The sequence below is a fragment of the Humulus lupulus genome, chromosome 7, assembly GCF_963169125.1.
Source record: "Humulus lupulus chromosome 7, drHumLupu1.1, whole genome shotgun sequence".
Taxonomy (NCBI): domain Eukaryota; kingdom Viridiplantae; phylum Streptophyta; class Magnoliopsida; order Rosales; family Cannabaceae; genus Humulus; species Humulus lupulus.
In genome coordinates, this window is record NC_084799.1 from 45,884,926 (window position 1) to 45,898,305 (window position 13,380).

The 13,380-nt window shown below is 34.8% G+C and overlaps 1 protein-coding gene across 1 annotated transcript; it reads right to left on the reverse strand.

The window, feature by feature from the left end:
- Window positions 1–5,222: 5,222 nt before the first annotated feature.
- Window positions 5,223–6,599, reverse strand: LOC133791654 (protein FAR1-RELATED SEQUENCE 5-like). Its single transcript, XM_062229575.1, has one exon. It carries the CDS (start codon window positions 6,597–6,599, stop codon window positions 5,223–5,225), a length of 1,377 nt encoding a protein of 458 aa, XP_062085559.1.
- Window positions 6,600–13,380: the final 6,781 nt, after the last annotated feature.

Consider the following 13,380-nt stretch of genomic DNA (forward strand, 5'->3'; position numbering starts at 1 on the left):
ATAGAGCTGCAAGGCTGGGGGAGCAGCGGCGAGGATGGGCACGCAGCGACAAGGTCGGACCATTAAGTTGATGTTGTACAACGGTGAGGTTGGATGTGGCTGGGTTTAATTATTTTTCAACAAATCCCAGATCTAGCTTTATTGTTTGTTTCTGGTGAGCCTCTCTTCTTCTCATTCACTAATTCTCTTTCTCTAATATATGTTTTTTGTCAACTACTTCTGGCCTCCGACTTCGACTGCGACGGGGTTGGGTTTATGGGCTTCGATATCTCTGTTTTGCTGGTTTACTACTTTCTGCATATACTCCACTTGGTGGCGACTGATCTAGACAACATAAACCATGTATTGAAACAGAGATATGTCTACATAGGGTGATGGGTATGGGAATCAAAGTTAATTACTGTATGAATGAACAGTTGATATAATTTAGCTTTAACTCTGTTATCTACTTGAGTGAGAGAGAACTCTGTTATTGTCTTTCCCAAGAAAAATGCTAGATATCACGATGGAAATTTAACCCAAGTCACATGGCATGATACTGTCATATTTTATTTATTTATTTAATAAAAAAATAAACACAACTCTACTGTATTATGATATGACAACACATCACACTGTTCATTTTCTTTTTTAAATACTGAAACTTTTCTGTTTTACAAATAAGAAACCACTCACAGGTTTCTAGAAAAACCATTCCCCGTTTCTAATAAAAAGAGAAGAAAAAACTCACCTTAGTTATGAAAATAGGTTTCCATGACACAAGTTGAAGTGTATGAAGAGTATGGTGTGATATACTATTATATTCTTGCATCATTTTTTTTTCAGCCCAAGTTAGTAATCTTTCGCTCACTTTCTATATACTTTAATTAAATCTTTAAAAATCTAGTAACGGAGTGGCCTATAAGCCATTTCACCAAGAAAATGAGCATACCCATTACTGAGTATTCAGATCAAACAACATCAATATTTAGATTTTATAAAGAAATCAAACAAAGATTCTAAAGAATAAGAAATTTTCTTGACCGATAATAGAAATACTATAGATCTATAGTACAAGTTTGAGATGAAGAGAATGAATCTATATTTAATTTGAGTTTTGAGATGAAGAGATGCGTGAGCCAAGAATAAGTTTCTGAATCTTGAAGTGATATGCATTTATATACATACATATATATATATATATATAAACAGGGTTCATATTTATAGCAGTGTTGAAAGCAGGTTTTTCTCATCGACGAAGTCTTCTTCTGTAGTGCCCCGAAATTTTCCGTTGTGTTTAACGGCGTGAACAGTAGGTCGGGAGGGCCATACTTGTTTAATTATGTTATTAGTTGATTAAATGCATGTATATGTTGATTATATTATGATATGATGTGAAATGCATGCATATGTGTCCATATTTCTTTATACAGGGGTGTGATGGTAATTTGACCCGTTGAGGGTAAATTGATTATTTGTTCGCATATTGGTGATATAATTTGAGACCACATTATGATGTGGGTTTGTTCGAGCCATTTGGCATGAGACGATCAAGGAATGTTAATTATCGGTTTGGTCATAACGGGCTTAAGCTCGGGGCTCGGGGTGAGTCTCGGGGTGTTTTAATGATTAGAGTGTTACCGGGCATTAAAGGGTAACAGGATGTGAAATATTGGTGTTTGAGAATATTGAGATTAGCGGGAATTGGGAAGCGTTAATTATGATTAACGGTGTAGGTGGAAAATGTCAAAATTGCCCTTGAGTGGTTTTAGAAGCTTTATTATGCCTAGGGGTATAATGGTCTTTTGGTATTTGGATATATATGATGTATGGATGGCTGTGAAATAGAACCCAAAACAGAGTTTGCTTCATCTTCTCCTTCCCGTACATTCATCTCCATAGTTCTCTTCTTTGGAATTTTGAGCTCAAGTGTGGAGCTAAGCTAAGAAATCAAGGGGCTAAGGTTGTGGTTTTAGTTCAGCCATTGGAGAGGGTTCAATACTAAGTTTGAGGTAAGCTTTGATCATAACTTTTCTGGTTTTGCCTTGTTTTAATGATAAGTTTCAGCTTGTGTTTTTATGGAGGATTGTTGGAATTGATGAAGGTTTTAGGGGGTTGTCTTGGGTTATGATGAGGGAGAGTTTTGAGTGTTGTTTAGGGGTTTAAATGGGTGTTTGAGAGAGGTTTGGGTGGTGTTTAAGTTGGGTTTGAAGGGTTGGTTCTAAGTGAAATCATAGAGGAAGAAAAACAGGGGTTTTGGCTGAATTGGGCGTTGCGCCGCGGCATGGCGAGGGTGAGCCGCGGCCCTTGGTGAAGGCTGGGTTTAGGCACCTCTGTTTGAGGGGCGGGCCGCGGCATGGCCAAGGAGGGCCGTGGCCCTTAAGGAATTTTTGGGCAAAGTGAGCTTTTAAGCATGGGGATTCAAGCCTAAGGCCTCGGGATTGAACCTACTACCCGGTTGAGTAGTGTTTGAGGTCCCGGAGGTTAGGTTTTGGTTTGGGAACCTTTTATTATTCATTTCATTGATGGAATCCCATAATTTGGTTATGACTAGGTAACCGCTAAAGGACCAAAAAGTCGATCGTTCTCAGGGTCACTCTTTTATTTGTTCTTGCTCGAACCGGAGGTAAGAAAACTGCACCCCAAGTGTGACATGCATGGATATTTGTAAGGCATGTTGATTGTGTAATATGGACACGGATTGAATATGGATGCTTAGCGTATGTTGTTCGCTTGTGCATAGCACTGACTAATTAGTCAGGTTTGGCAAAGGTGCTAGTATCAACTGTGAAGCTGTGACTGATTAGTCAGGTTCGGCAGTGGTACTGGGCACTGGTCACGTTGCACTGACTTGTCAGTCAGAATTGGCAAAGGTGTTAGTGTCAGCTGAGAAGCTGTGACTTATTAGTCAAGTTCGGCGGTGATACTAGACACTGGTCACTTAGCGCTGACTTATTAGTCAAGGATGGACTTAGCGTGGTTCACGCAAGCCAACGGAGATTAGATCTAATCGACCATTAGCATTGAATGAATCAAGGAGCGTTAATGCCTGACCGACCCTGAGGGTCGATGAATAAACAGAGCTTGGAGGCTAGTGGCTTACTTAACAGCCACTCTCCCGCTAGAAAAGAGAGCTTGGAGGCTAGTGGCTTACTTAACAGCCACTCTCCCGCTAAAATCATGTGATGTTCATTTGCTTGTCTGAAAGCTTTATGATTCAGCGTGGTTATAATAATAATCATTTGATAATGTTTATGAAAAGTATTATGTTTTCTTGCTGGGCTTTGGCTCATGGGTGCTATGTGGTGCAGGTAAAGGGAAAGAAAAGCTCACCTAGCCTTGAGTGGAGAGCTGATGTGGTGGTGTGTACATATGCGGCCGCTTGACCGCCACGGTCTTGGTGTTCTCAGAGGAACTAGGGGGTTTACCCTATTTTTGCCGCTTAGGTCGGCGGGATTGTAAATTTAAAACTGTAATGACCATTTTGAACTGAGAACCACTTGTAAATGTTTTGTTTAGCTCTGTAGAGCAGTTTGTAATAAAATCTCCATTTCCTTTTTATTGGTTTTATACCTTAACCTGTTAACTACACTTAAAGCACGTTTTTTACCAAAGGACTCAGTAACGAGTCAAATTTCCGGTCCACCGTTCACCGTAACTGTTCTTGGGTAGCCAGGGCGTTACATCTTCGAACAGCCCCGACGCCTCCACTAGCAATCCTTGATAGATCGACTCGAAATAATTCATCTCATAACCAATAAGAATAAATCCAAATCCCCCTTAGCCACGCTCCCCACCTCGGCATTTGTTGCTAGACCTTGGTTAACAATGGCAGTGCGGAGAAGGACCTCAAGGATCTCAAGAGAAAAAAGACTATCTCAACCTTCCATGCCTTCCAAATCGAGCTTCACGACCTCCAATTCGTTGATTCTTGAATCGTCTCTCAATTTGAATATCACAAAGACACGATCAAGGTTGTCTCCATTGGAAGCTTTTGGATTTATCGAGCAAGTAATTTGTCCAGACATACATGGTAATGGCTTCTAGTTTCAAACGAGGAACTTTGGTAAGATAGATGTAGTGAGCACTGAGCAAGATGGGTTTTGTTGGAAAAAAAACAAAAAAATATTTTGCTTATTCGATAATATTGTTTTAATAAACATATAAATAAGAATAGAGAAAGTTATTTTTCATTTTTTTTAAAAGAAAAAGAAAAGTTGATTGTGTTTTAATAAGTGGAGCAGATCCAGGTGGCACTTGCCAAAAGATTACATATGGTCCGGGTTAATAATTCCAGCGTCATGAATAGAAACTATATATTAAGTGTATAAAGGCTTGAGATGAATTAGTGCACTAACCATGGTTATATCTGACTTTATTATACTTAGGCCACTTTTAAAAGTTTGGACATAGTGAAAGGGGAAAAAAGGTAGTTCAAGTATGGCCTACTCTTATATTTGAACTACATTTATTTTTATTTTTGTGGACTTCTTTTACGAACTACTTTAATTTTTTAGCAAAGTCAACTTTTGGAAGTAGACACATTGAAGCAATTTGTGTTTTATGAACAAGGCATGAATGGGCTAGCGGTGAAGGCTAGGTGGCTGTGGTGTTGGCTTTAATTTGATTTTTATTTTTTCATTTCAAATATGATTGGTGTATTTTCTAGTTTTCAGTATACTGCAGCATAATTATTGTAAATTTTTTATAAGATTCTGCCAATTTGATGTATTAAATTCAGTTAAAATTTAATCTTTTTGATTTGTAATTTTTCAATTTTTTTATGACATTTTGAATGGAGCAATGCCCGTTGCTATATGAACCTACGGAAATTGATATTTCCCGTCTTTGTATCATAGAGCTATGGACTGCCCGTTCATGTAGAGTTCAGAAAATAAATAATAAAATATGTTTACCTATTATAAGGTTAAGGCTACTTAATATCAGCATAAGTACAGTTGCAAAATATAAATAACATGCAACCATTAAAGAGCCTGAGACTGTATTTTTATCATTATAAGACCATGACAGACCTCCATATCGATAGAAATGCTGACCAAGTATTCCGCACATTAGTTTTGCTACAAATTTATAACATAGTGTTCAGTATTAATTTCTAATATCACTCAACCAAACATTTTGTAATTACAGAGTGAATCTAACTTTGAGAAATCCTATTACTCCACCGATTTGAACCGTAGTCATATGGTTCTTCATCTACCACGCAATATGGTCACCAATCACTAAGCTTTGAAGTCAAACTCTCTTCCTTGACTGCCTCCCACTTCATCTTCTTCAAAATTGAATGTTTTGTTTTCTGTCCATTGATGACTGCCCTTTTCATGATTTGCATATTCGTCATCTTCTTCATTTTCGGAATCTTCGGATAAGGCACATTGTTCCTTTCCCTTAAGTCTTTTGGGGCATGTTAACTTGTTGTGACCAACCTTCTTGCATAAACTACATTTCCTACCGACACTATTTCTTGTTCCTGCTATTCTCCCAGTCCCCTTAGATTTGGTGAATTCTGGGTCTTGCACAATGAAATGGGACGCCATATGCATAGGGAGGTTGGACGTGCAACTATCTCCACCAATCACTAAAGCTTCTTTCAATGTTGCACAAATTCGATCAATTTCGAGTGTAGCAATACGATGTGCATAGTCGGTCCTACTCGCGAGGAAGGCAACCTCATTCATTCGATTACTTATTTGTCCAAACCTAGCCTTTTGGAGGGTGGTTTTATCAATATGAATACAACTATCATTCCAGATTGAACTCTCTCTCGACCGAGCTTTAATTGTCCACTGCGTCACAATAAGTGACTTTGGCATGTGTCCCATGTCTAGGTGCTTCATTACGGCAAACATATGCCTACATGGTATCCCAAACGTAAGAAAATATTGGCATTCACAGACAAAAAAGTCATGAGCGAAAGTTGCATAGACTGCTTGGCTTGGTCCCCGACGAAACTTGTGTAGTTTCATCATTATAGCACCCTCCATGATGGTTTTTGTGAGTACAGTGTAGTGGCCTTCCTTTGACATTTGTCGTCTAACCTTAAAAAACATATTCCTTGTATATATCCTTGAAAGTTCTTCCTCCATAACTGGTAAGTTCGTCACTCCTAATTGTGGTGATGTGTGCAGTGACTCATAATCATCGGTTACTTCACGATGCGTAACCCATGAAAGGGCCATGTCAAGGGCCCTAACAAATTCATATAGCTTCAACTTCTGGTTCAATTTTTTCTTCAGAACGGCATTAATACCTTCGTTACGTTGGGTGGTTGACATGCCACAGAAAAATTTCCCTCTCAAGTAGGTCTCTGCCCATTTATGTCTTGTATTGTACAATTTAGCACCATACTTCTTTCCTTGCAACCCATACTGTATCATAACTTCACTGAATTTCTCCTCAAACTCGTCAACATCATAATACTTGAACACCAGCTTTGTTAGGCTTTCGCTGAAACTTGGGTCTTTCACTTTCTTAACAGCTTTGTTGTGCATATGCCAATAACAAAGGCAGTGGGTTGCATTTGGGATCAAAGCCTCTATTGTTGTTGCAATCGCCTCATCGACATCGGTGACAACTGTTTTGGGTTGAGCCTCATCCATACATTCTAAAAAGGCTCGTGTCACCCACATGTAGCTGCTTGCAGACTCGTTTACGAGAATTGCAAGGCCTAGTATGGTAGTCCTGAAATGGTTGTTGACTCCCACCCATACAAGTAACGGTTTGCCATAACTATTGGTCTATTATGTTGAGTCAAATGCGATTGCATGTCCATACATCTCATAGTCCAATCTTGACTTCCCATCCGCCCAAAACAAGTTCAAAAGTCGTCTTTTGTTGTCGTACGAGAATATTCCATAAAATCTCGGGTCGTGATCAGCTTTATGCTCTAGATACCCGACAGCATGACCCGCGTTCGATCCTGCAAACTGTACATTTGTTGCAGCAGACATACGATTGTACAGGTCTTTCACCATGAACGACAATTTATGATAACCCCCCACCTTGTCGGCCATGTACGACATTATGTGGCATGTTCTAACACCTGCATCCTTCATTGACTTTGCCTGCTGAAGATCACCAGGTGACACAAACCTATTGGATCCTAGAAACTGCTTGTGGTCATCGATGGTAACCGGATGTGAGTGTTCTGTTAAGAACTCCTTGCAACTCCATTTACCACTACACTTAATCAGATTAACCCGAAATGCAACCTTACAATGGACTCTGGTAATTTTCTTCGGTTCCGTTTTTTTTATCCTGCCTATTTAAATTTGCCTCTAACCTAGACCCTTCCCTAGAGCACACCCACTCTCGCTATCGAATCTGGCCAGCGCTATTCTTCCTCATGTGACCTTTTCGAATGCTAAATCCAATCACTCTTCCATATGCATATATAAATTCCTTTGCAAGGTCCAGTGTCTCAAAAAACATGGCCTATTAGGGTGTTCTTACTCAATTCTAGTGGGCTTTCAAAGATTCTGTACTTTGAAAAAATTCCCTCTCCTTCATCATCCAACACAGTTGGGTCCTCAGAATCTGCCAAATCCGGTCCTGCAAACGTTCGTGGTTCAAAATTATTTTCTCCATATAGTTGTTCTATTTCTTCCATTTCACTGATCTGCAATTCCCCATCCACATTATCTTCTCCATTATAAAAAACAATTTCACTTCCCGCCCTGTTAAATATAACCAAAATAAAGAATTTCAGTGTTAAAGAGTGTATAAATAAATCAACTCCTACTATGAGTTTATCTCAGGAGGTATACTTTCACATAGGTATCAATATAAAACAATCGTATCACATTTATAATTAGCAAGATTTATCATTTCTTTTCAACTAACTTCAGTCATATGCTAACATATTGTAACTCAGTATAAACTTTACCAATTTTTAAATTTTATGTTTACCTTTGGTTAATGTGAAACGTTCAACAACTCTAGAGGATTCCATTTTTTAAAGATAAATCATGCATTGAATTGTTTAATCAATTCCACATAAAAATTGGTAATGAGGTTAAAATTACAATGAATATCAACGTTTTACACAATCTTGAAGAGTATATGGTGTGTGTAAAGGTTAACTACATTGTAATTTTATAGATAAGGTTGGAGGCATATAACCTGGGATGGAGTCCCTGAGAGCGATTTTCAAGGGCCCTCTTTTCGCCGATTAACTCCAGATTGCTTCATAGAGGACTTGGCCTGAATCCATGCAACATTGTTTGAATTATTAAAGTTGTTTGGTTTTTTTCTGGTATGAGGAAGACAAACACGAATCACTTGTGCCTTTGTTAATGTTTGGGTTAGAGTGTAGGATAAAACAATTAATGAACAATAAAAATATTTAATTTCTTTTAACTACTCCTATAGTCATTATGACCTGTGAAACATGACCAGTATATCCAAAAGAATATCATAATTTTCATTTATATTAAACCAACCTCTGAACATTTAATGTGAACATAACTCAGATCTAGTACATCATCACCACCTGTCTAATTTCCCAATACTAAATCATGTCTACCCAATAGTAATCCGCCACATCAATTAAAATTTTATTACTAGTATAATTGTGTTTGTGATCCTTTATTTTTATTTTTGTTACTGGTGGTATTTATTTTGTGTGGGCTTTTAAATTTTTTTTTTTAATAAAAATTATAAAAACTTTGTCAGTCAGAAAAAGTAAAGTAAGCTATTGTCAATCATAATTAATGCTTTGTTTTTATATAACACAACGGGATTTGTTATCAATAATAAACAGTGTTAGTGCAGTACACTTGCTAATATTAAAACGTGCCACACCTAAAAAAGTGTGACATTTAATAAGTTTAGTTTTAATTGAATCCAAATAAAAAAATTAAAACTACATATTATTTAATATTAAAAAAGTATACAACTGTAACAAACTTGAATATAAAAAAAATAAATTTTGTTGTCTTCCTCCATGTCAAACTTTGGAAATTTAAAACAAGTTTAATAAACCCCCATTTTTTATTCCTTATTCATCCCCTCTCCCTGAGATGGTGATACCCCGTATTTCTAGCTTACTCATTTTCTTCTCTCCCGTAGACCACCACCATCACCTTTGTCATGCTAGCTCACGATGACCACTACAACCACCATTTTCACGCCATCGCCGATGAACCCCGAAAGCCACGACGACCACCACCTCTTCCGTCTCGCCACTACAATGGGTTTCACGCCACTTCTTCCACCATTGATGTCGATGTAGAGCTCAGTTGATGAAGATGATATGGGAACTGAACTTCTTTCACCAAGAGGAGGACAAAGCACCATGAGCCACACAAAGATTGTAAACGAAGTCAAACACAGTCAGATAGTGGAAGAAAGCAAAGTTAAATTTTTCTATATTAAAATAATATTTGTTCTTTTATTTTTTATTATTTTTTTAGTTTAAATCAATAAAAAATAAACTTAATAAATGTCAGACGTTTTAAGATGTGAGAATTTGTCTTTTTATAGAATTTGTCTTTTTATAGCATTTGTATCTTAGTCAATCCCGAAATTGACTCCCATGATTTCCTGAGTATCCGATTATTTAGGAAAGAATATCTGTAACAAATTAATGTAATGCCCCTTAAGCGTATAAATAGAGAAAGATAGCTCAAGGAAGGGACTTTTTGGCCTTCAAATTATTTGAGACTAGAGTAATTCTATTTGATATATTGTATTTTTCTTCAGAGGTTAGTGAAACTCATTGAACCCTAGTTATTTGATCACTCATTTGAATCCTATATCAATAACAATTCAAGTGGACGTAGGTTATTACCAGATTCTAGGGCCGAATCACTATAAATCCTTGTGTTCTTTATTATTTCGTCATCTCATTCTTTCCAACGTGTTTGTCCACATTAAGCAAATTTGAGTCCGTGCCAGTTGGCCAAAATCAGGGTCAACAATATCTAAACACAACGTTGACATAGATATATATTTACATAGCTATATGACATATATATATATAAAATACAATAATATTTAAAAAGAAATTTATAATATAAAAAAAATAAGGATAGAAAAATTCATAGTGTAGATATTAATATATATGCATCAACTATTTTTAATTTCTAATGTGTCTCACAATGTCCTTTGGTGAATTTGATGAAGAAAAATAGCTTCAATCACTTGATAAAAAATAAACTATCACACAAATTTATAAGATAACAAATATAATATGTATGTCTTTATTATTTTTAAATAAATATGAATTAATTATTGAAATTATCATAAAATATCTTAAAAATATCATATTTTAATTATTATTTTTTGTTTAAGTTTATGTTTGTTCTAGTTTTTTATTTTGGCAGTGACAACAAAAGATTATATATTATATGTTTAATATAATATTAAGTTTAAGTTTAATTATATTTTATTTAAATGATTATCATTGTAAAATATCTCAAAAATATTATATTTTAATTTGTTTAATTATTAATTAATTTAATTTTATTTAAGTTTAAGTCATGTTTACAATCTATCATTAATTATAAAAATATTATGTTAAAGTTAATAGAAAAAAAAAAAAAAAAACCGTTAAAACAAACCATTCCTGTTATTTACACATTTTGTATATTATACTTATGTTTTATTATGACTAATATATTTTAATTAATTTATTATATTTTATTTTTTGAAACTAAAATTAAAATAATAACTAAAAATAATTTTGAGTAAAAAGTGCCATATAAGATTTAAAAAAAAAAAATATTGGATTAAAAATAACTAAAAAAATGTAGAACTTATTGAATTTTTGTTGTTGTTGAGCAAATCAAGTAATAGATTAATTTTGGTAGATTTTATCAAATAAATAATCACGTAAAACAAAAATAGTAATTTTTAATTTATTATTTTAACAAAATTTTAATTTATTATATTTGACAAATTAAAATATATAAGATATTCACTTTTTTTAACCACAGTAGAATTTCCACGTGTCTTTTGAATAGAGCACACACGGTAGTCTTTAGCAGTGGTTTGAGTCAAATATTGTGATCATATATCTTGAACCAACTACATTAGTTTTTAGGGTAGCTTGCTTGATTAACTTTAACACATACACACTTTGAATATGTAGGTAAATTTGTAGAGATCCAAGTATGGCCGAATTGCCACATGCTAGTGAGCCGCAAAAGTTGACTTTGCATGCACTACCAAAACATTATCTCCTCACCAGTTTGATAACAAGTGGACGTAGTATTATATAAAAACAAGACATTAATTACGAGTAAAACAAATTCATGTTATTTACATTTTACCCCATATTTATTTTAGTGGTCACATCCAATAAAAGAGTAAAATAAAGCCGTGTGGTCACTTCTAATAAAGATTGGTTTCTGTATTATTTGTCTGTTGTGGACTGCTCACTTGTGATTTCTTATACGTTAAAAACTGGGCATACTAATAATTTAAGTTTACTGATTACATGTTTTGTCCACTAGTTTCTCCAAGTCCAGCCTGCTTTCCCAGCTTCGATTCCTGCAGCCTCTCTGCTGAGTAGCTTTCGACAGTGCACAGGTACCGAGAAGACTTTATTCAATGCTTTGGACATTGGACAATCTAGATGCATATAATAATGTGTTCAGTTTTTTTTATTATTGTATTAGCCTTTATTTGACCATTCAAATCCCACCATAATAACGGAGTTTTCCTTCACTCACATAATAAAAAGTTCAGTTTCTTTTCTTATTGTATTACACGATCATAATAGAGAATGCGGTCACCCACACAATAAAATGTTCAGTTTTTTTTATTATTGTATTAGCCTTTATTTGACCATTCAAATCTCATTGTAATAATAGAGTTTTCATTTACCATATACCATACAACTCACTGGGACCCACAAAGAAGACTGTTCATCCACCATCCCACTTACTCTTATTTATTCTATAAATAACTAAAATTTTCTCCAATATTATTCGACTGCAATATGTTCAAAGTCCCCATGAAAATTAGAGAAAAGTTGGAGTGTACCTTATACCCCATCTACACACATCATTTCAATATGTAAGAATCTTCTAAATAAGAGATGAAGGAGACGTGGACGCCTGAAGAATTTCAATGCACAAAATGTTTCCGGCTTAACCATTTTCAAATTGGTAAAGTAAGATTTCCAACTATGTTACACATTTCTATTTCAATCCTAACGTCTGCTTTATACAGGCAAACCAATCGACCTAAAGGGGTCACTAACAATTATGAAGGTTATTCAAGTAGATTTACTTTCCCACATTTGTTTAGCATCTAAACAAATAAACTTATATAAGGTGGCCTCGGCCACACTGCTTCCCAATCAGCACAAAAATTCACCTACCCGGCAAGCCTATAAGAATTAGTAGGTGGTGGTATAGGTTGTGTTGGTGCTGAAATTGATTATCTTTATGAAGGCCGCGGAGTATCTGCATCTCATCAGTCTTGTAATTTCAATAATATGTTTAATATGCAACCTTTAGTACCAAATAAGGTAATCTTTATACGTAGTATTTTATTTTATTTTATTTTTGTAAAAGTATTTCTATTAAGCATTACCTCCATGTATTATCATATGAGAATGCAAATTAATAGTTGTAGATGTTTTCTTATCTATGGATAAGAGGTATAAAATGTTTGTACAATGTAAATGTTTGTAATATTCAAAATTCCCAAAATAATGAATAAAAGTATATGGACAACAAGATTTTTGAACTTTATTTTAGATGATATAATTTGTTAGATTTTTTCCAAAACCTACAAGAGGTTCGATACCCTGTATATGTATAGGCTGTCAATAGTCGGGGAAATGTCAGATACCCTTTATATTTCTTAAGCACTTCCTTAGCTACACGATTGAAACATATACAAATACACAGCTTTGATGATGGAATGGCACAAGTCTCGCCTCCGTATCATGCGAGACATCATAAAGGTGCTATAATTAACTGTAATTATTGGAATATTAGCCACAATAAACAATTAAATTTCCAAACTAAAATCTTAGAGTACTCCCATCCAGTGAGGTATATTACCAAAATCTGTAAAAAATAGTTAAAATCAAGAAAAATGGGTATCCACTGGATGATGTAATTTAAAAATATTTTTAGATAAAGCTACAGTACAAAACTATATCGAATGCACACTATTCATCCTTCAACCCAATATTATAACATTAAAATATATAAGGATGTTATTAATAGTTATAAAAAATGTTTGAAATGAAAAAAAAATGTTTGAAAATTTAATATTTAAATGATATAGAGAAAAAAAAATAAAAAATCTAATGTATGGTACAATGTAAAATTCATAGGTAAAATAGAAAAATGTGTATCTTGTGGAGGTATTTTAAAGGATGAAGTAGAGCACCGGATGAGAGTGCTCTTACATACTAAC

What these genes read in the sequence shown, in the direction of transcription:
- LOC133791654 (XM_062229575.1), bottom strand. Translation starts at nt 6,599, where the DNA reads ATGGATGAGGCTCAACCCAAAACAGTTGTCACCGATGTCGATGAGGCG.